Source organism: Notolepis coatsorum (assembly GCF_963971535.1).
Source record: "Notolepis coatsorum genome assembly, chromosome: 7".
NCBI lineage: Eukaryota > Metazoa > Chordata > Actinopteri > Aulopiformes > Paralepididae > Notolepis > Notolepis coatsorum.
In genome coordinates, this window is record NC_140171.1 from 121292474 (window position 1) to 121314674 (window position 22201).

The following is a 22201-nucleotide window of genomic DNA, read 5'->3' on the forward strand; positions in this document are numbered from 1 at the left end:
TGGCATCTTCTCCCCCCAAGAGAGAATGAATTGGCAGTTGAACACTAGAACCTTTTCTAATTTGAAGTTTTAATGTAATGCGTTACATCTATATTCAGCATTAAACCAATGTGGCGTTGTCTATATTTTAATATCAGATTTCCTATATAAAGTATCACAATTAATAGTTCCTTGGTCTTAGATTCTAGCAAGCTTTACAACCAGAGTGAAATAGCTTTATTACTTAACCAGTTTGACATTCCTAAAATGGTATTCAAATCTTCTTTGTAAGTTACCTTCTAAATTGATATGGTTTAGTTTCCTACAGACTTAAGGCATTATTTGACCTGTGTGTCTTGTTTCACAGAGGCATATCAGCTTCATTTAGCCTCTTGTTCTGTGGTTCAACCGTCACCCCCTAGAAGGTGTTTCTTGTTCGTGGGGGGTTTGGAATGGCTGTGTCCTAAATACAGTTGAGTAAACAGTCTTACCCTGAGGGGGGTTGCCTGAAAGCTCCCCAGAATGTCACACAACACTGACCATTTGCATCTTCTTTGTTTTAGCCTCCATGTAATGCTACAGTTCAATATTAAAGCATTATTTTGAATTAACTATTTTATAACAGATATTTTCAGTTTCAGGGTTGATCTAACAGTCTGCTCAAGTCAATATACCATACTACAACAAGTTATCTTACAGACAGTCCAAGCCGGCAATCACGTCAATTACACTACTTCAACTGAGATAAAAATATATATATATCATCAAACGGTGCACAATAAGTTCATGAACAATAACAAAACACTCCACCCTGGGCCTGGTAGCTGCGGTGGTAGCCCTTTAGTTACGTTAGCTCCAACAAGTTAGCTTTTTCAACTGAGATAAAATGATTTTGTAAACAAAGCTGCAGAGCCGCAGAGTAGGAACCATTCTCTGATTGGATCTCAAGGCTGTCAATCATTCAACCTCCGTGTAGCTGCAGAGCAGCAGAGTTGGCACCATTCTCTGATTGGATTTCAAGGCTGTCAATCATTCAATCCCCCATTCAATGGCAAGAGTTTAAATGCACGGACCGTGCTTAGATTACGTTAATAGCCTATTTTGAGTGGCTATTATTTATTATTTATTTAATCCCGGGTCAACCCGTGCAGAATTCTGCACCAGTTTTTACTGCAGCCATTACTGCAGTGCAGGCCTGAGCTCAGAGCTGTCAATTTTGGCCATTTTTGAAGAAAAAAATATTTCTACATTTTCAAACATTCACTGGCATTTTTTTTTACAGAGGAAAACATTTCGAATAAAAAATAATAATAATAATTAAAAAAAAGAAAAGAAAAAAAAAATATATATATATATATATATATATATATATATATATATGTAAATTAATAATAATTATGAATTATGAGTGAATTTGTGTTTCAGGTGTTGTCATGGAGAAACCTCCACTGGAGTCTACATGGTCTTCATGAATCTCAGTTACGCCAAAGAATAACAACAACAACGATGGCAACAACATTGCAAGATTGAACCAGGTAGTGCAGTTGTAAAGTTGTGGTCCAACAAGGAGCACTCTGTCCTCTGGGCTTGGAAGTAACAATGCCCCTGTTTTAAGGTGAGAGGGACACCATGCAGTTAAGAAATGCTGTCCTTCGGTTAAACCGAGGTCCTGACCAAGGTCGTATCACAAAGAGTAGGGTGTTCCCCCAAACGTCCCTGGCCAAATTCCCTATCAGATCTCTGACATCAAGGCCCCGCCATTGTGTGTGTCTGGCAGGCGTGGCCCAAGGTTGTGTGCTACACATTGACGGTGGAGGAGGCAAAGCTATCCTCTAGTCTACATTGTAAAGCGCTCTGTGACCAGGTGGGCGGTGAGTTAATGGATCTTTAATTTATGAAATAAACTTAAAGCACAATAAACAAGAGTATTGTCAAAACACGAAAACAAAACCCCTCAGGGAGGAAAAATAACACTAAGGTTAAACAGGAAAACACTAACATAGAAACACTTACTTCGCTTCAACAAGAACACAGACAGAGTAACAACCGCAGTGGAACCAACAGGAAACGATAATGAACACACACAGAGAACAGGAAGGAACTCAAATACAGACACAAATGACAAACGAGAAACACCTGGGATGATTACAACTGGAGACACCTGGGAGGGGAGACAGACTGACAAAGAACTACAGGAACACAATGGACTACAACTACGGCTGACGAGACAAACACTGGGAATGTAACAGACACTAGGAACATAACGTCAACACTAGGAATATCACAGATACTAGGAATATAACAGACACTAGGAACATAACATCAACACTAGGAATATAACAGACACTAAACCTAATGACAGCGTAACACAAGACTAACAGGGGAACATGAAGGGCAAGAGAGAGAGAAAGGGAGAGAGAGAGAGATAGAGAGAGAGAGCATGACAGAGAGGAGGGGAAGAACACTGAGGGCCAGGGACACGAGGAACAAACATACAGGGACGGGAAGAGGTAGAGCAGGGGAGAACAGTACAGTAACGGGCGGAACGTTACAGGTCTAGGGAAGTTCAATCAATATTTGTGGACTTACTATACTCTCCTAGAGCCAGAATCCAGAGAAGTAAGACTCAAAGTCTGGAGAGCTGCTCCGTAAGACATTGAATGGGGGGCTCATTTTGTGGACCCACGGAATGTTTGTTTTCTTTTTTTTATACCCAAATGTGCTTTATTCTATATAGTAATGTTCTCAGTTCTGAAACCGGAAAATGTACCTATGAACTCTGAACATTCCGCTGGGTGCTCTCAGCATCACCTGTTTTTCCACATCTTTCCCAATTGATTGTCTATGGAGCTCTAGACTTTATACATGATGACATCACACATTTTGAGTTTTTAACACCTTTCCACAGTCCAAATACTTTTGGACTGTCATAGACCATAGGTGTGTATGAATTCTTAAAACTGTATTAAAAGCTCTGCTTTAATTAAATTAACTTGATATATGGTTTGTGATTTCACTATGAATTGAAAATGGGGGACCCTGATGTAAACAAGACAAACGTCTTTCTCTGGTCTGCATCCCCTTAACAATTGTGTGTATTGAGCCATGTTACGACCCTGGCTCAAAGGGGCGCAACCTATGTGCAAACCGACACCAAAACCTGTGTTTAACCCAAAAGACTACTCTAACAATGAATTACTGGTACAAACTAAAGAACAAAGAATGGGAGAACGTGACAAGTCTCGGTTTTCACACACTCCTCTAGCCACAGTCAGAGTGCATGTGTGTCTCAGGGACTGGTTTTAACCTGCCAGCAGGTAACCAATCAGCAACAATTAGCTAATTAGCAGCCCTCACCTGCATGCCATTGCCCAGTGACACAGGAGTGATCAAGCTCATGGTACATAACACCTCCCCCACCAAAATGGTTGCCCAAGAGGCAACCACTACACATCAAACCCATAAACAAAAAATATTGTGCTTAAGCTCACGCTCACGCTCATGCTCACGCCCCTCTCTCCTCTCCTCACGCTCTTGTAGTAGCTGTCTTTCCTTAAACTCCAACTCTCTAAGCCTCCACTCACCCTCCGCACCCGATAGTAGCGGAGACGCGTCAGACAAAGTAGGCTCCTCCACCCTCGCCGCAAGCACCTGCTCCCTAACGAGCAAAACCCTCAAAGCACCCAAGGCAGTTGGTTTCAAAGTTTCTCACTGGCAGTAAGCTCTACCTTGTAGTACACAGCAAGCTCCAGAAGCTGTTCTTTGGAAAACCTCTCCAACATGTCATGCGAAGGGCGATCAACAAAATCCTTTATGGAAGCCATCTTTACTGCACCAGCGCCACAACCTGCTCACTTTAGAGTCACCAAAAGCACCCTAGCATACACACAATTTACCTGAGAACCACTGAAAAACCACGAAGAACCACTGAAGAACCACTAAAGAGCCACTAAAGAACCACTGAAAAACCACCAAAGAACCACTGAAGAAACACTAAAGAACCACCGAAGACCGCTGAAGCACCCCTTGTTAGCGTTAGCATGCTAATGCCAATACCAATAACTACAAGGAGACGCGGTGGAAATGTGTGCTCCACTGAGCGCACCTTTCTAATTTGCAAAAAAAAAAAAAAAAAAAAAAAAACACCCTGAAATAAATAGATGTGTCATACGCGCAGGAGGTCAGGTGCTAACAGGTAGGCTATCCAAACACTCAAAACAAACAAAATAAATACAACAAACTAATTCAAACAGGTGCCCCTTATAACCTGATATGACTACTACAGCTTCTACATCTAAACTGCAGTCAACACGGCCCACCACATGTCTACCCTAAAAAAAACTACATCAGGCCCTACCACACTACCTGTGTTTTCTGGCCCCCTATCCTACCTACCCTTAAGCTAATGCCCTGTAGACCTAACCCTCTTCAACCACACCTGCTACCAGCCAAAGATCATATTGACCATCCACCCGTCAAGTATATGGTATGGTACAAGACAAGTAGATGGTGCTAATCACTTCTCCGACTGCCCCAGGAGTATGTGGTGCACAGGAAGCTAACAAACAACCATAAAATAATGTCCCTACCTACCTGTGGTGTCCACTAAACTATATATTTTAACAGCAATAAGTAGTCACATCAAATTACAAACAAATAAGGGCATACTCACCTGTTTGATGATCGGCTCAAGCCCCCACGTTACACAACATGTAACGAACACCACCCACACTATAGCACCACGACACACCATGCAAAACACAAAAGAAAAACACCAAACAAATTCTAGGGGTATTTGTTTCCAAATTCACTCCCGGACGAGCGCCCAGCTGTTACGACCCTGGCTCAAAGGGGCGCAACCTATGTGCAAACCGACACCAAAACCCGTGTTTAACCCAAAAGACTACTCTAACAATGAATTACTGGTACAAACTAAAGAACAAAGAATGGGAGAACGTGACAAGTCTCGGTTTTCACACAGTCCTCTAGCCACAGTCAGAGCGCATGTGTGTCTCAGGGACTTGTTTTAACCAGCCAGCAGGTAACCAATCAGCAACAATTAGCTAATTAGCAGCCCTCACCTGCATGCCCACTGACACAGGAGTGCTCAAGCTCATGGTACATAACAAGCCATATTGTATTGTACCCATTCTGCAATCTGTTAAATAAAGTTCATTCATTCATTCATTCATTCATTCATTCATTCATTCATTCATTCATTCATTCATTCATTCATTCATGTTCCACCTTCTGAGTTCTGTACTTGTTGTTGGGCTATTTGACACGTTACTGTGGTAACGTGTCTGAAGCTGGTCAAAGCTATTTGCTTATGCTCACTGAAACACTAAGGAGCTCCTCTGACTTGGTGATGACCCCATGTTAATGTACTCTGAGTATGAGGCCCCTGTTCCCTCCCAGCCCTCCCTCAGCTGACATATGATGTGGAGGGGCTGGGACATTGGCCAGGATCCAAAGCTGACATCACATACATGTGCAGCATGTGCATGTACAGGCGTGCACGCACACACACACGCACGCACGCATGCACGCACGCACGCACGCACGCACGCACGCACACACACACACACACACACACACACACACACACACACACACACACACACACACACACACACACACACACACACACACACACACACACACACACACACACACACACACACACACACACACACACACACACAGACACACACAGACACACACACACACACACACCACCCCCTGAGGGTCTTTCTCATCCCTCACATAGTCCAGACCACAGGCCAAAAGAAACAAAGCGAACAGCCCCAGCAGTCTCACACATTTGCACACATACACACATGCTCACACATGCTCACACACACACACACACACACACACACACACACACACACACACACACACACGCGCACACACACACACGCACACGCACACGCACACACACACACACACACACACGCACACGCACACCACACACACGCACACGCACACTCAGGACATAGGGCTAAAGAGGATGTTGTGTTGGATATGGTGAACAATAGAGTGATGACATATTCCCTAAAATGGGCTGGACTGAAAATATGAAAAACAAGACTATGCTCGCCTTGTCCAACTGGACCCAGAGACCGCAAGCAGCACTTGAAAGGATGCCAGGTATTAAAGGGGAATACCACCCATTTTAAGAACTTATGTTCCTCCTGGGCCCCAGGACAGCTCAGTCAGTATTTGTGGACAAATACCACTCTCTCCTGGAGAGAACCTTCCAATCGATGATGTCACTAGGATGTAAAACTCTCCACTCCACAGACGGTGAACAGGGCTCTGACTTCACGGGGCCATAAAATGTTTGTGTGAGCTCTTAAACCCAAAATGAGGTTTTAATTCTAGTTAAGACCTACTAGCAATGTTAGAATACAACCATTTGGGTGTTGTAAAATCTCACACGAACAGCCAACAGAGCTCCATTCATTGTTTATGGAACAGCCCCAGATACATATGGCTGCTATAGGACTTGTGATTCCTGCTTGAAAGGAACTTAGTCAGCCAGTCAGTCAGTTAGTAAATCAATTAACCAAACAATCAATCAATCAGTAAATCAATCAGTGAATCAGTCAGTCAGAGAACAGTGGGCTGGCACTTTGGCTTGAGCAACAATGATGGTCTGTGGTCCTATGAGTAACACATGCTAGTTCAATCAATGAAGTGGTAAATATGAACTGACTGCCATGTGAACATTATCTGGACGAATGGACTCATAATATAACTTAAGTTCTGTTTTTTTAAGATGCCTTACATTTTCTATTATTTATCAACTAATAATTGTCCATGCACAAATGAACACCCCCTCTACATGAGAACATTATGCCATGATTTAGTGTAGACCTTTTCAGGAGTATTCTGTTGCTACTCCGTTGCCAGGGGACCAGCTTCAGCCTTTGTTTATTTCCTGCCAACAACTGTAGCCGCAACAGTGTTCCCAACTTCCGCATGTCTGGGACACTGCTACAGCAGCCACTGTATTAACAGGAAATACAAGGGAACATGTAGAAAAGGTGTACTGCACAATATAATACTGTTGCTAAGCTATATGTAAGATTAATTATGTTGATTTGATCATTAATGCTGTTTGCAGAAGTGAGTGTTGACCTCAGGTGGGGCGGTGAATTCTAATTTGGCAGGTTCTGTGTTTGCAAAGGGTGAATACTAAACTATTAGCAAACATCACCCTGAACTCTGCACCAAAGACTGGTACAAATTCAGAGCAGGTATTTTTCAAACTAAAAGGCACAGACACCGATAAACTATCGGTAGACTACAGCTCTCTCTCTCTCCCCCACTCTCTCCCACAGATACACAGACATTCCATAACAGTTTCCTCACAGGGTTGGACAGCAACAGAACGGCGGTTCGGCATAAAGGCAAACAGACTGTATTGGTGCCAAGTCTATGACAGAGCTGTAAAGTCAAACTCCCTCTATTCCCGCTACCCCCCCTTCTTCCCCTCATGCTCCACCCCGCCCCCCAGGCCCATCCCCGGGGCAGGCAGTATATTAAGAGCCAGCCTCCCTCTATCAAACTCCACAGTGCTGATAAGTGCAGCTGTGTAACGGTCCTCTCTTCTCATCTCCTCTCCTGACCAGCAGACAGCCGCCCCAACGGTCAACATGTTCAGCCAACGCTCAATGACCACCAGCATGGGCCCCAGCTCCATGGTCAGCTCCCGCCGCGTGGGCTACGTCTCCAGTGCCCCCAAGGCCCACAGCGTCTATGGAAGCAGCGGAAACATCCGTATCTCCTCCTCAAGAGGGTCCATGGTGTCCTCCGGTTATGGCGGCGGCGGCGGCGCTGGTTATGGCGGCGGCGCTGGTTACGGCGGCGGTTATGGGTCAGGCGGTGGCGGCTTCGACTTGTCTGGTGCCGTGGATCAGAGCAGCATCCACCTGAACGAGAAGGCCACCATGCAGAACCTGAACGACCGCCTGGCCTCCTACCTGGAGAAGGTGCGCTCCCTGGAAGCAGCCAACTCCCAGCTGGAGATCCAGATCAGGGACTACCTGGCGAAGAAGGGCCCCGCAGCAGAGAGAGACTACAGCCATCACTGGGCCATCATCAACGACCTGAAGGACAAGGTAGAGTTCACACCAGCCATGATTACTCACAGAACTGTTCGCCGCACTGTCTGTTAATGATTATCAAGGATAGACATTTTCACCGTCAGAGTAAGGTTACCAATTAGTCATTTAGTCATTTAATTGAAACTGCAGACTCATGCATGGTCTATTGTTCTCTTGCTCATAAAACTCCTGCTGTCTATATTGCTTTAATCAAACTGCCATGCCAGAAACTGCCATTCTACTACTATTATTATTATGTATTATTATGTTCTACCTGAATTTCCCCAAGGAGAATAATAAAGGAACATTTGCCTTGACTTGACTTGACTACAATAAACAAATTATGCAAACATATATTAGAAAAGGAACTCACCAGGTAGAGATTCTAGAAGATACTGAAGACAATAGCTGGTTCACATGTTCAGTAGATGATGCTTTTGATATAGCTAAGACATTATTATGAGCATCGATAAGTCATGGAATTTGGCAGCAGTTAAACACAGTTAAGCAGTTAAACCTTATTAGCAGTGATAAACATATCAAAATCTAAACCAGTGTCACCTAAAACATTCTATTGTTTAAAAGAAAAACGTCCATCTATATCTTATATCTATATCTATCTATACTGACCGGTCACCAATTGTGTTCTCTTCTTTAAGATCAATGGTGGGATTGTCAACAATGCCAACATCCTGCTCCAGATTGACAACTCCAAACTGGCTGCTGATGACTTCAGGACCAAGTAAGCGAGGCGCAATCCTCCACCTCATCCATCCCTCTCGTTGTTAAAAGAAGGAAAGAAACACGTATACGTTATAGTAGCGTCATTTGAAATGCCTCACGCCGGTGTTCTCATTCCTTCCACAACCCTCAGGTTCGAGCATGAGCTGATAATGCGCCAGTCGGTGGAGGCCGACATTGGCAACCTGCGTCGCCTGCTGGACCAGACCACACTGACCAAGGCTGACCTGGAGATGCAGATCGAGGGCCTGCAAGATGAGCTGGCCTACCTCAAGAAGAACCACCTCGAGGTGGGTGCTGCTGCTTGCGCGACTCCTACCTAACTTCACATTGAATAGTTCATCCTTGTGTGTGAAAATCAGATTATACACTGTAAAAAAAAAGAAGAAGAAGAATCACAAACGATGTGAAAAGGTTTTGAAAATTATTTTTGTATTTAATCGTGTGGAAAACCAGGAGAATTCCAAACATTGATCACAGACATAAAGACATGTGATGTTGAGGCCTTGTTCTACCCCAGCGCTGACTCTAATGGTTATTCTCTCTAAATCACAGGAGCTGGAAGCCATGCGTTCTCAGCTCACCGGCAGCATCAACGTGGAGGTGGACGCCGCACCCCAGCAGGACCTGAACAAGATTCTGGACGAGGTGCGCGCCCAGTACGAAGGGATCACCGACAAACACCGTCGGGACCAGGAGGCATGGTTTAACGACAAGGTAAAACCAGGAGAGAAACAGGGGGGAAAGCAACAGACAGAGATATAGAATAAACCCCATCTGAAAATCCCTCAACGCCCACTCAGTTAATCCCTGTGTACAGTAAGCAGTCAGAACTGTGATAACTGACAGTTATCGTACTTATCTGTAATCGCTGTGAAAGTAGGCAGATGACACTGTTTTTCCCCCCCAGAGGTCTGCGCTGAGATTTAAACAAAGAGTTCTTCTAATTGACGTCTTTGTTTATCGTTCCAGTCGGCGGTGCTCTCCAAGGAGGTGGCCATGACCACAGAGGTCGTCCAGACGTCCAAGACAGAGATCAACGACCTGCGGCGCTCCATGCAGGGCTTGGAGATCGAGTTACAGTCTCAGCTCAGTATGGTAAGACAATCCGTCCACGAGCCGACATCTTGCCTTATTTGAGCAAAACCTCCTGTATCCCTGTTCCGTCAAAGGAGAAGTGGTGGGGGGGTGGGGTTGGGGTGGTGGTGTGGTGGGAGTGAGATAGATATGGGAGGAGGGATGGGGAAAGAAATGAGGAGGAATTGCTGCAAGACAGAGGGAGAGAGAGAGAGAGAGAGAGAGAGAGAGAGAGAGAGAGAGAGAGAGAGAGAGAGAGAGAGAGAGAGAGAGAGAGAGAGAGAGAGAGAGAGAGAGAGAGTGATAAGATATGAGGAGATGGGAAGGGCTCTCTCTAGCTAAGCCGAGCACTTTGGAACACATCTGTTCTTAGCCCTGGGAGTTAGAAGAGAGCATGAATAAGGCCAAAGGAATGCAGCAGCGGACCATTCAAAATGCCCCAGCTGGGGTTCATCACTCCGCACTACCCTGCGGATAATATACACCCCAGTACCCTGGGCCTTGAGGCACTTAATAGCATTACTTGAATCAGCAAAGTAATCTAAAGCTGAACAACACAAAAAGCATTTGCCAAATCTCCCTCCAATATCCTTCTGTGCTGATGAACAACACACCCAGGTTTTTAGAAAAACCATTATTTCAGTAACATGCAAACACCAGCATATTCAATTTAAATACAGTTAATCCGCTTCATTGAGAGAAACCCATTGTTGCTTTGAATTGTCGGAAATGATTGCCGTTGCTCATTCACATTCATTCATTCAGTCACTCATTCACTCACTCACTCATGGTTAGCCACTCTGCCCCTAGTGGCAGCCCATATGCATTGCACTTTGGTTTGCTTCTATGACACATTGTATCCTTTTTTAAATAGTTTACACGTGCAAATGAGAGTGTATGTGCAGAGAGTTTCTTCACATCATTATTAAGCCTTTCTCTCCTGCCTGCCTCCCCAACAGAAAGCAGCTCTGGAGAACACGCTGGGAGAGACAGAGGGCCGGTACAGTGCCATGCTAGCAGGCTTCCAGAACCAGATCAACATGCTGGAATCGGATCTGGGCAACGTGCGCGGCAGCATCGAACAGCAGGGTCACGACTACAGGATGCTGCTCGACATCAAGAGCAGACTGGAGCAGGAGATCGCCACCTACAGGAGCCTCTTGGAAACAGAGGAGATCAGGTAGCGATGATAACATAATATACGCTACTGTCTTGAGTCTTTTAGTCAGAGGGACTATAGGTGCATAAACTTGCCGTTCTCCAGATTACCCCATGATCCGAAACCTCCAAACATCAAAACCCTCTTACCGGTTTGGAAACCAATCTGAAATGTTGGGTGTTGGCACGCAATGAAATAAGCTGGGTGGTCTACTGGTCTACAGTGATGTCACAATAGTCTTGATGCACATAGTCCATTTGAGGACAACGGGCCCTTGTCATATATTTAGGTTATATAGAAATCAATGCACAGAGCCCTTGTCATATATTTAGGAGAAAGCAATGCACAGAGCCCTTGTGATGTGTTTAGGTTATATAGAAAGCAATGCGCAGAGCCCTTATCATGTGTTTAGGTTATATAGAAAGCAGTGCACAGAGCCCTTGTCATGTGTTTAGGTTATATAGAAAGCAGTGCACAGAGCCCTTATCATGTGTTTAGGTTATATAGAAAGCAAAGCGCAGAGCCCTTATGTGTTTAGGTTATATAGAAACCAATGCGCAGAGCCCTTGTCATATGTTTAGGCTATATAGAAAGCAATGCACAGAACCCTTGTCATATGTTTAGGCTATATGCCACTCAACACATGCCACTCAAAGTCATAATTCTCTCCTTTTCTCTTTGTCCTTCCCTCGCCTTAGGCCCATCAGTTCAGGTAAATAACGTTTCTGTTTATACAAACAACTTTGCACAACACACACTTATTCAGGGAAATGATTATATAACAAGCACTGCTATAAAACTGTTTTTCTCTTTCTACAGGGGGCTCCAAGACCACAATCACATCCACCACAATACGCTCCTAGGAGCCAGGACTCCCAACCGGCAGAACAGAATGTTCTCAGAACATACACACACACACACATGCACAAAGTCTTAAAACGTCAGGAGCTGTTGCAAGAGATGAAGAAAGTTGCCACTTTAAACACCCGTGGAGTAATGATATGAAAATGTATGTTCTGTGTATGTGTATGTAGGTGTGTGGGTGTGTGTGTGGGTGTGTGACTTGTCTCTGAAAATAAATCTGTCTGTGAATATAAGTTCCTGTCTCTGTGAGTGATTTATGAAAATAGATTTTTGGAAAAGTTGATAACCAGTTGTGACCTGGCCTTTTTCCATCATGTCCATGTGTTTAGAAAGTAGTCAGTAGGGGGGGGGGGTCTATGTTATATAACAGTGGTGTTGTGAACAATGGCTACTGGCTACAAATTCCACCACGGAAAATATTACTAGGGGACATTGAGGTGAAGCTCTCTGAAAAAGAAGGTCTTGCTTTGCTGCTGACTAAACTCAAACACCAATAAATTAGTCACCTTTATTGCCCCCGAGTACACAGCATGCACAATAAATTAGACTTGGTGATATTGGTGCTGAGAAAGACAGGAACACTTTCAGTTCACAACAGACGCACACGGTGCAGGACAGCGCCTCTACATAGTGTGAGAAGGGGACACTGCAAACACAAGTTTAGAGATTCATATTGTGGAATAATGATCCCCACCCCCCCTGAAACAATCTCCCAGTCATGTTCCAACCCTCCCCATTCACCTTTTGTCTCACCTGATACCACCCCTCCCCCCTCCTGGCCAACTTCCAATCCAATCCTGAGCCATTCTACCCAGAATTCCTCTCTCTCCACTATAAAGTCCTACGTCTCACTGGATTCTGGGAGCTCTCCTATGGGGACACATCAGGCCAGTGTCTCCGTTGAGTCATCCGCTATAACTCTGATCTACTTGTACCTATTTGGGTATAATAAACCTGTGTTTAACCAAGTCTATATTTGACTAAGTACATTCGTTGATCCGGGTATATTCCGCCACAATATTCAATGCAGAGTGCGTCATTACGAAGAAATAAAAGTGCAAGTTCTCCACAGAGTGGAAGGTGTGGTGTGTGTGTGTGGCACAGTGTGGGGGTTAAACAGGACTCGCCCAACTGGCTGACTAATCTTTGCCCTGGAAGATTTCAACATTACATGAAGTGTGTCTGGCTCTCTCACGTCGCTATAGTAACAAGTACACAAACTACTTATTGCCGTAGCGGTGACCGGGCAGGCAAACACGGCTGAACAAAGAGAGAGTCATTGGAGGGGGAGTTGCTATCAGGAGGAGGCGCTGCACTTTGCTCCCGTTTGTGGGCTTTGATTGAGAGCAGGTTTCCTGTTTAAGGTGTCCTGACACACAGTGGCGTACACAGTCCTTCTATGTCCCTGAGTGCACTTAGTGGAAAAAAACAAATAAGAAATATTGTGTTAGATATTGATGTCATCTATTTTCTGCTTGATGGAGTGCCCTAAAAAGAACATTTCAACATGTAATTTAACCAGAAAGTCACGCCAGAGAGACACATGGCGCCAGAAGTCTTTGTATTTTATGCAGGGCACTCATCGAGATCAGACCCTCATGTCTGGTGAAGGACCAAGCCCAGGCCCCTTCTCCCACAGGCCAGACCTTTATCCAGTATGTGACTCCTCTGGACTTTTAAGAAAGTTAGCTTCCCCCCCCCCTTTTTGTTTTAAGTGTCCCTGGGTAGCCTGTACACGCCTATGATGAAACAACATGTTGGAGTGGGGCTTTTCAATCATCGGTGTCACTTTCTGTCTTTGTGGGAGAGGCTTGCAGGAATTTGGGTGCTCATGTGGTGTTTGTATAAGAGAGTGAGAGCGAGAGAGAGAGAGAGAGAGAGAGAGAGAGAGAGAGAGAGAGAGAGAGAGAGAGAGAGAGAGAGAGAGAGTGAGAAAGAGAGAGAGAGTGAGAGAGAGAGGCAGAGACTCTATCTGTAAGGGATGTGTTTCAGAGATTAACCATGACATCTCTAGATAAAACTTGAAAAATGCAATGGAGCAACACTGTAACACGTTAACCAATGACGATTTTTCACTGTCTAGAAACCCCTTTTGTTTTCATTTACAATTATTGGTTATGAAGGTGTAGCAGGGTGGATTATCCCTGCTTCGTGGGAACGGGTGTGCACAGTCACTGGGTAGCGAGACACAGTAGAGCTCCGTCTGACTGCACCTCCGTCTTTGGGTCTGGAGCTTCAACTGGAGGCTGGCAGTGGGAGTGGATGGGGCCCGGGGTTTACTCTGGTCTTCCTCTCCCTTCCAGGGCGGTCAGCAGTACTCCCCAACACGCTCTCACTTCCCCTAATTACTCCCTTTAACCCTCCCACACCTAGTGACTGAATTGTAAATAAATAACTTGGTTCCCCCCGCAAGCAGTACCCTCCCTCAGTGACACTAGAAACCTTACAATAAAAAGGGAAAGGTGGAATAGGAAGGGGTTAATTATAGTAGCGTTACCCACACCAAAATAGCTAATACTGTGCACAGTAATGGACACGCACACAGAATCCCATCTAATGTTTTTATGTTAATTGGTACGTTTGAGTACAAAAGTTTAATAGGAGTGGTCCAATGGAATGAAATCCTACTACTGCTCAGTTGTAACTCAATACCTTATGTACACGTATATTCTACACATACCTCTGTGTTAGCACCAGGAATAATATACTTTAATGTATTTGACTCATCACCCACGTCTGGGTCAGTACCATGTATAATACCGCTATCAGGCTTTAATTATATGGTAGGAATAATACCTCAGGTCTGTAACCTCCCCACTGGGAAAGGGTTGATTAGATGGGAAATTATTATTAAAGAACCAACACGTTATCACACTCAAAGGAAATCAAAAATGTGGGCCCACTGTACCAAAACAAAAGTCCTATACTAATGCCGGCATATAATGTGTATGGGGTACCCCTATGAACTGGATTTAGCAACGTTAGCTTCGCCCGTAGGCCGCATTACAATAAGCATTACAATTGCAATAAGATCCGGAGCACTGGCGCTCTACTGTACTCAACCAAGATGGCGTCCTCGCCGCGCCACCACTGTTCGGGGTAGCAAGATGGCGTCGAACGCTCTCGTCGCGGGCACTAGCAAGCGGGGCTGGAGCAGAGGAAGCAGTAGCGGGCTGGGAGCGTGTGCTGGATGATGGCGCCTCTGCTGGACGGGAAGAATTCCCGTGCTGGGCTGAAGACCGCCGGTGCAGAGCAGACATCCACGCCGGCGAAGACTGGTTGTTGATGGCCGGTGCTGGATAGACGCGCAGCAACACCCTGGCCCTACCTTAACTGAAGCTACTCTTAGGGTCCCAAACAGCCCTCCTGCTAGCCGTGATATATAATGACGCAGGGTGTCTCTAAACACCGGTCTTCTTCAAGCCACGCTGGCGGGGCACCTCACTAGAGGGAATATCTTTAACTTAAGCCACACTTGGCTATACCGCATTTCTTCTAGGATAACTCGTTGTATCACTAGGGTTATTCAGTGGGGAAAACATGCAACGCTCCCCTACGGTTACTTTTCTAGGATAACCCGTAATATACTCAAGTTCAATACGTTCACTCGTGTGGTACACCACGGGGCTCCGTCAAGACACGACCGATCACATCCAAGTCCACTGTCGAAGAGGCTTGTTCTCCCCCCTTCCGTCTCCATTGGCTTGCTTCCTTTCCCGTCTCTCTCGTACGCTCTCTGCCTGCCACCGCGCCCCCTGCTGGTACCGCCAACTAGCCCCACAGGGAAGCACTGGATGAAAGAATATGGCCCAGTGTTACTGTTCATAATCCATATTCCAGCCGGTAGAAGAAGGAGAAGTCCGCGTCATTGTTCGAGGGAATATTAATGAACACTAGTTAGTATGTCTTGGTGCACCAGGGGAGATAAAAGGCAAGTCAGCACTTCTGAATAATAGCCATATTTTCAGGGTGCTACAAAGGCATGGGTTTTCAGAGAGAGACAGTTGTTTGTATTGAGTCATACTGTATTGTACCCATTCTGCAATCTGTTAATAAAGTTTTCAATCAATCAATCAATCAATCAATCAATCAATCAATCAGACAGGTGACCTCATATTAAAGTGAATTAACTTGTGACGGCATAGGTTTTCCAGGTTTATGTATTCAGTCATTCTGATCTGCAAACAATTTCTCATTGTAAATGCTTGTTCCAGTCCATCTCCAAACGTAGTAGCTTAATACATAATTTACTTTCAGCTTCATACTATAATTACACCCCTGAACTGCAGTGACACATTAGATCTCCTTATAAAGGCTTCTTTGTTGCAGATGCTTCAGACAACGGAGCTCGACCAAAATGGCTATGGAATGTGACATTGAGGAAGGCCTTGTGCAGAGAGGTGTGTGTATCAGTGTTAGGGATAACATAGTATAAATAGGTACAGTAATACAATTATTTTTAAGGATTATTTTAAGACATTTAATATTACGTATTATATTGCACTGTTGCATAATTTTGTCTGTCTATTATATTCTACAATTGTATTGCATTGCACTATTTTACTCTGTCTATTCTATTTTACTCTTTTTATTATTGTCTATTTTTAAAACAGAATCAAACCTTAAACAAGGTGGCCTATTGGGATGTTAGATCCTAATGTGAAAAACTGTGATTTTATACGTCTGCTTATTTTATGCCTGTCTTTTTTTGGGATGGGAGAAAAAATACAGAAAAAAGGAGGAGAAAAAGTAGATAAAAAAACAAAATAGGCAAGCTGCCCGTTCCATGTTCAGCAGGGGCCAAGACTCCCTGGAGAAGCAGGCTGGTTTATGCTGCTTCCAATTTAAAATAATTTGTATTTTTTTTAATAAACAACCCAATATGTCCAGAGCCGGTCATCAGTGACTCCCGCACTATTATCTGTTTAGATGCTCCGTCCTTCGGATGAGACGCTAAACTGAGGTCCTGACTGAATCTCATCGTTAAAGAACCCAGGACGCCTACCGCAAAGAGTAGGGGGTTCCCCGACGTTCCTGGCCAAATTCCCAATCAGGTCTCTGACATAAAGACCACCTAATCATCCCTTCCCCTTAATTGGCTGATATCAATCCCTGTCTCCTGAGCTGTTCAGCCATTGTGTGATGTGTGCCTGGTGTCAGTGGTTGGGTGCTACCAGTGGTGGTGAAGGAGGCAATTTCCACCCTACATTGTGGGGAGCGCTTTGAATGTCTAAACATTTATTATTATTATTATTATTATTATTATTATTATTATTATTATTATTATTATTATTATTATTATTATTATTATTATTATTATTATTATTATTATTTTATTATTATTATTATTATTATTATTATTATTATTATTATTATTATTATTATTATTATTATTATTATTATTATTATTATTATTATTATTATTATTATTATTATTATTATTATTGTTCTCTTGGCCCAGCAGACCACGGGACACACAAGGAAATCAATACTAAAACATTAGGGATATCACCTCTAACCAGAGTCTAACAGCTGGACACAACATTACTGTTTACATTGGGTTGTAGAATGGGAGCCTAACTTTATGATATAATCATATTTATATCAGAATGTACTTTTTTTTAAGCCAAGCTGCTTAGCAAACCTACCAGTTATAATCTATTATTGTAAAGTTGTAAATACATCGAAGCAGCGGCCTTGGGCTTAGTGCCTTAAGGGTATCTCACTAACAGCCTGCCTCCGCGTGGGAGACGTTTTTATTTATCTCTGAAGTGGAATTCCCCCCTAAATCCAAATGGAGCACTGATGCGGTTTACTTAAGGCTTTAATTGTGCACGTAGGAGTTGAAGTTGAGTTTATATCTCCAGCCAGTGCAGAGTGCAGAGGGCAGGAATGTTGCCATCTCAGGCCAGGTCTGCGGGGTCACGGTGTAGTAGTAGGGAGAGGGACAACATTCTTCAACCAGTGCTGACGCTCTCTGTTCTGGAACAGTGTTAGGTTTGACACAGAAGCTGGAAGGAATGCCTAACGTATTCGCTAAAGGGTCCCCCGGACCAGGTTATGGCATCAGAGCTATCTGTGAAAATCGGAGTTACGGAGGGCAAAGCGAATGGAACAACCTGATACTTTTAGGCTCTAAAAAGAAGCAGCAAAGCATTAGCTGGGTGTGACTTTTCAACCATTCACGGGGCTGTCAATTTGGCCTCCCGTGCCACAAGATCAAAAGTTAGCGTAAAATTGTCAGTTTTAGCACCCCTGTCATTATAGTTATTGCCCTCGCGCCAAGTTTCCTTCTCTGACTCACGCCCGTGAATGTTCCTACAAGGAGGTGGTCCGTTGTGCAACAATGAGTGGATGGCGCGCAGTGCGGGGGGGCCACACAGGGTGAGGGATGGTAGGACTTTTTAGCAGGCCAGACTTTGGGCCACACCCTACACTTATCATCCACACCCACACGCAATATCTGAGTCAGGACGGGAGTGGGACTAGGTACAAGTTAAAGACATTATGACAGCATTAGGTATAGAACACTGAGCTTTGGGTGGAAAACCATGTACTTCATTTTTCCATCCATACGTTCCCGTGTTATACCGTGGTGAATATAAGTATGGTTTTAGAGCGGTCTAGGGTAATTCATGAAATCCTGAGTTAAAGCCCTATACGTCGATTCCACTATAGACGTTGCCATTTCTTTCATTATCCCGAAATCAAATCTATGTCATAGCTATTATGTTCCATCATGAATGCATGAAGGGGGGGGGGGGGAGGGGGGTCGTTTCTGATTATTTGATTGCAGTGACGCGGGAAGGGGACCCCCACCTGGCAGGGAGTGTAACTGCAAGGTTGTTTTGGCTTTTATTCCATTGTAATACCGTATCCTACTCAATGTCACCGAGCCGCACTGCAGATTTACCCTACTCTTGGAATTCATTACCGGCCAGATCCTCATAGGGGCGCTGTCTCGATAATGCAGTGTTATTAAAGCAGTGTTAAAGTTATGCGTGTAGCCGATGGCCTGGAAGCGTGTATATTTTCCCTAACGGAGTTGCACTTCCGCGTTCGGTTTGCGCGATCTGAGGGAATTAAGGAGGCAGTTCACGCTAGTGTAGAGGGGCTAGTCGCTCAAATATATATCGTTTTATATATAATTGTACCAACACAGATATTAGGCAGCACACACATTGTCCTGCAATACATGTACAGTGAATGCACAGCTACATACGCCATTTCGCCCTATATTTCTATCGCTGCTGTGGTCTACAGAGAAATGCAATTCATGCCATGAAACTGCCTAAAATATATTATATACAATATATATAATTGTATCAACACAGATGCAGCATGGCACACATTGTCAATTCTTTTTTTAATTGAAAAAGACAAATAGATGTTTATATATTTTTTTATTTCATGCACGTTGTGCGAATGGAGAGGCTGTGCTCTTTGCACACAACCCGTTTCGGGAAACCCAGCCAGGCGTCGGAGCGGCGGTGTCAGCCTCCCCGCTGGCATCGCTGTCTTCCTCCTCCTCCTCCTCCACTAGCGTGAACGGCCTCCTTCCCTCAGAGCGAGCCCACTTGTATCACCGGCAGCTGGACAGCAACATCGGAGCACTGTGATTGGTCCCGCCCCTATTTGCTCCCTGCCAATCAGATCGCGCAAACCGAACGCGGAAGTGTTATCTCAGCACCCCCAACTCTGACTGACTTCCCGCGCCCCTGTTTGATTGTCAGTAACGGCATTCGCATTGAACACTAAAAACGGTTATCAGCCCGATTGGTATGAAAGCATTGCAGGATCAAGCAAAAATGTACGTCAAATCGTCCTTAACTGTGATCGGGAGTATTCCAAAAATAATATTCCAATTGTTTGATCGCCATCTGGTGTATCCAATGTCCATTTGGTCAACGGCATAATCCACCACAACATATGGATCGGAGATATTTGACGCGCTTCGATGGAACCGGCAAAACGGCTGCCCTCGCCCGACGAGGAAACATGAAACCGGAGACGTGTGGCCGTCCCACAGAGAAAGATACAAGGGTATAAAGGGTGCTCGATACCACCATCTAGCGTGATGCGGCCGGTATTGCACTTTTAGGCCTTGTCCAGACTAAAACGATTTTGATCTTTTTAGTTTTAGTTTCGTTTTAAGGTTTCCGTAAAAACGAAAACGTCTCAAGATAATAAGTACGTGCCACAAATTTACAAAATAAATGTCTTTCCTGTAGGGATGTCCGATATTATCAGCCTACCGATATTGGCATTAAAATGTGATATCGGAAAATATCGGTATCGGTTTTCAATTTTTTTTAAATTTTTAAAAATAAATTACATTTCTATAACCTTTATTTACCCAGGCAAGCAATAAGAACCAATTCTGATTTGATTTATTGTCAAAAGTATGCATAATGTTGTGTTAATTCCACAACAAGACATATGTAATGTTAATTACCTGAAATTATTCCGTTTTTTGCGGGGGGGACCCTGCATATATCGGTATCGGTTGATATCAGCCAATATCGAGCATCCCTACTTTCCTGTTTTTAGACGTCGCTCTTTTATTTTGAAAACCCCCAACCGGAAGTGTTATAGTGTCTGTTGCTAGCAGCTTAACTTGTGTCGGCCGGTTCTGTGCTTTTCAAGCTATTAGTTTCCAAAGGAGAGGAGAGAAAGACCGCGGCTCACATGCAGCTCAAACTACCTGTTGGAATAAATTAATTGATTGATGTTTAACTTGTCCCTATGTGTGTCCAGTAATTTCGACTAGCAAACGTTGTCTGTATTAAACGTTACCTCAGGATACCACTGTCTATTGTATTTAGTTGGTTAGCTATTTAGCTAATGTGGATAGCATTTTGAATAGCATCAATGCTAGCTGGCTGGCTATAGCTTTATTTACTAAATTATGGAGGCTTTTTAATCGTCAAAGTAAGAGATGATTTGTCATGATCAACTGAAGGCGTATGCTATGGAACAATATGCGCTTGGGTTTTCAGAAAAAGGCCAGCTATGTGACGCTAATCTCTAGTTAGTATCGTGTATTGCATCACAGTAGCCTCCCGATCAAGCTCAATAGCTTCTGTAACACGAATGCACTACTCTGATGCCATTGTTGTTTAATAATAACTCCCAGTGTTTAATAAACACTTCTAGCCAGGACATATAAGACATATGTATCATGTTTATTTTTTTTGTCTGGGTTTGCATGCGGATTAAGGGAGATGCGTGTGAGCATGTGTGTGCGCCTCGGTCGGGAATGTGTGTAAGCACAGCAGAGCCCCGCTCTGCTTCCGACAGATAGAGAGAGCACAGCGTGTGTGTGAGCATGTGTGTGCGCCTCGGTTGGGACTCGGAGGTGTGTAAGCACAGCAGAGCCCTGCTCCGCCTCAGACAGATAGAGAGAGCACAGCATATATAAAGCTGTAAAAGCCTGATCAAGCTCAATAGCTGTACATGCCATTGTTGTTGTGATGTTTTCCCACGCGGGGTAAGGGAGAGGTGGGCTATTGCGTCATCGGTTCAAGAGAAGACGCGTATCGCTTGTAAAGATGGTGACGCAATGGGCGGCGTCTTCAGGCATCTTCAGAATTGCGCTCTCTGGGAGCTGGTATCAGAAAGTACCGTCTTCATGCTGCCAGAACGCAGTTCCGTGTGGCAGAAAGGTGCAAATGATCAAATACTTTGCCTAAAACTACCAAAATCGTTTTAGTCTGGACATGGCCTTACATTCTCATGATGATTCCCCATGTTAACCCAGAGTCCGTGTGCCTGTAATGAATAGAAATATCGAATAAAAGAAATAACGATCAAATAACGAGTATACTCGTTGTTGGCGTTCAACGATTGGCGCCCAATAACGAGTATACTCGTCGTTGGCAGTGAATGAGTTAATAAAAGACCATGTAAGGTTGTGGAAAAAAAGTCAGCACACCGTCTGCCGTGTTCCCAAGTTTAATTTACTTTAACACAACGTTTCAGCCTGTGGCCTTTTTCAAGTGTCACCAACATGTGAAAAGGGGTGGGGTATATATACATGTAACGGATGGTATCGTGAAGCGCAGTCAAGAAGGGCTGGGGTGAGTAGCGGTGCTATGGGTTAAACTCACTCTCACATCCTCAAAAGACGCATAGACCCAGTACTTAGAAGTGAATTCACCTCTTGGTATAGCAGTCTGTGTTGTTGCCTGTGGCGTGGGAGACCGGGGTTCGAATCTCCCTCGGGGCATCGAAGTTTGAGGTGACGTTGTCACAACCGTTACAATGG

At 44.3% G+C, this 22201-nt stretch overlaps 1 protein-coding gene across 1 annotated transcript; it reads left to right on the plus strand.

Annotated features, from left to right (window-relative positions):
• Window positions 1-7568: 7568 nt before the first annotated feature.
• Window positions 7569-12167, plus strand: LOC311232076 (keratin, type I cytoskeletal 19-like). The gene is made up of 8 exons (XM_084318758.1): window positions 7569-8108; window positions 8753-8835; window positions 8968-9124; window positions 9390-9551; window positions 9807-9932; window positions 10871-11091; window positions 11769-11782; window positions 11890-12167. The coding sequence occupies exons 1-8, from the start codon at window positions 7644-7646 to the stop codon at window positions 11931-11933; spliced, it is 1272 nt and encodes a 423-aa protein (XP_084174884.1). The 5' UTR covers window positions 7569-7643; the 3' UTR covers window positions 11934-12167.
• The last annotated feature ends 10034 nt before the right edge of the window (window positions 12168-22201 follow it).

Coding starts and splice junctions, on each gene's coding strand:
- LOC311232076 (XM_084318758.1), top strand. CDS start 7,644: ATGTTCAGCCAACGCTCAATGACCACCAGCATGGGCCCCAGCTCCATG. Junction 9,552..9,806: donor AGGCATGGTTTAACGACAAG/GTAAAACCAGGA, acceptor TTATCGTTCCAG/TCGGCGGTGCTCTCCAAGGA. Junction 9,933..10,870: donor TACAGTCTCAGCTCAGTATG/GTAAGACAATCC, acceptor CCTCCCCAACAG/AAAGCAGCTCTGGAGAACAC.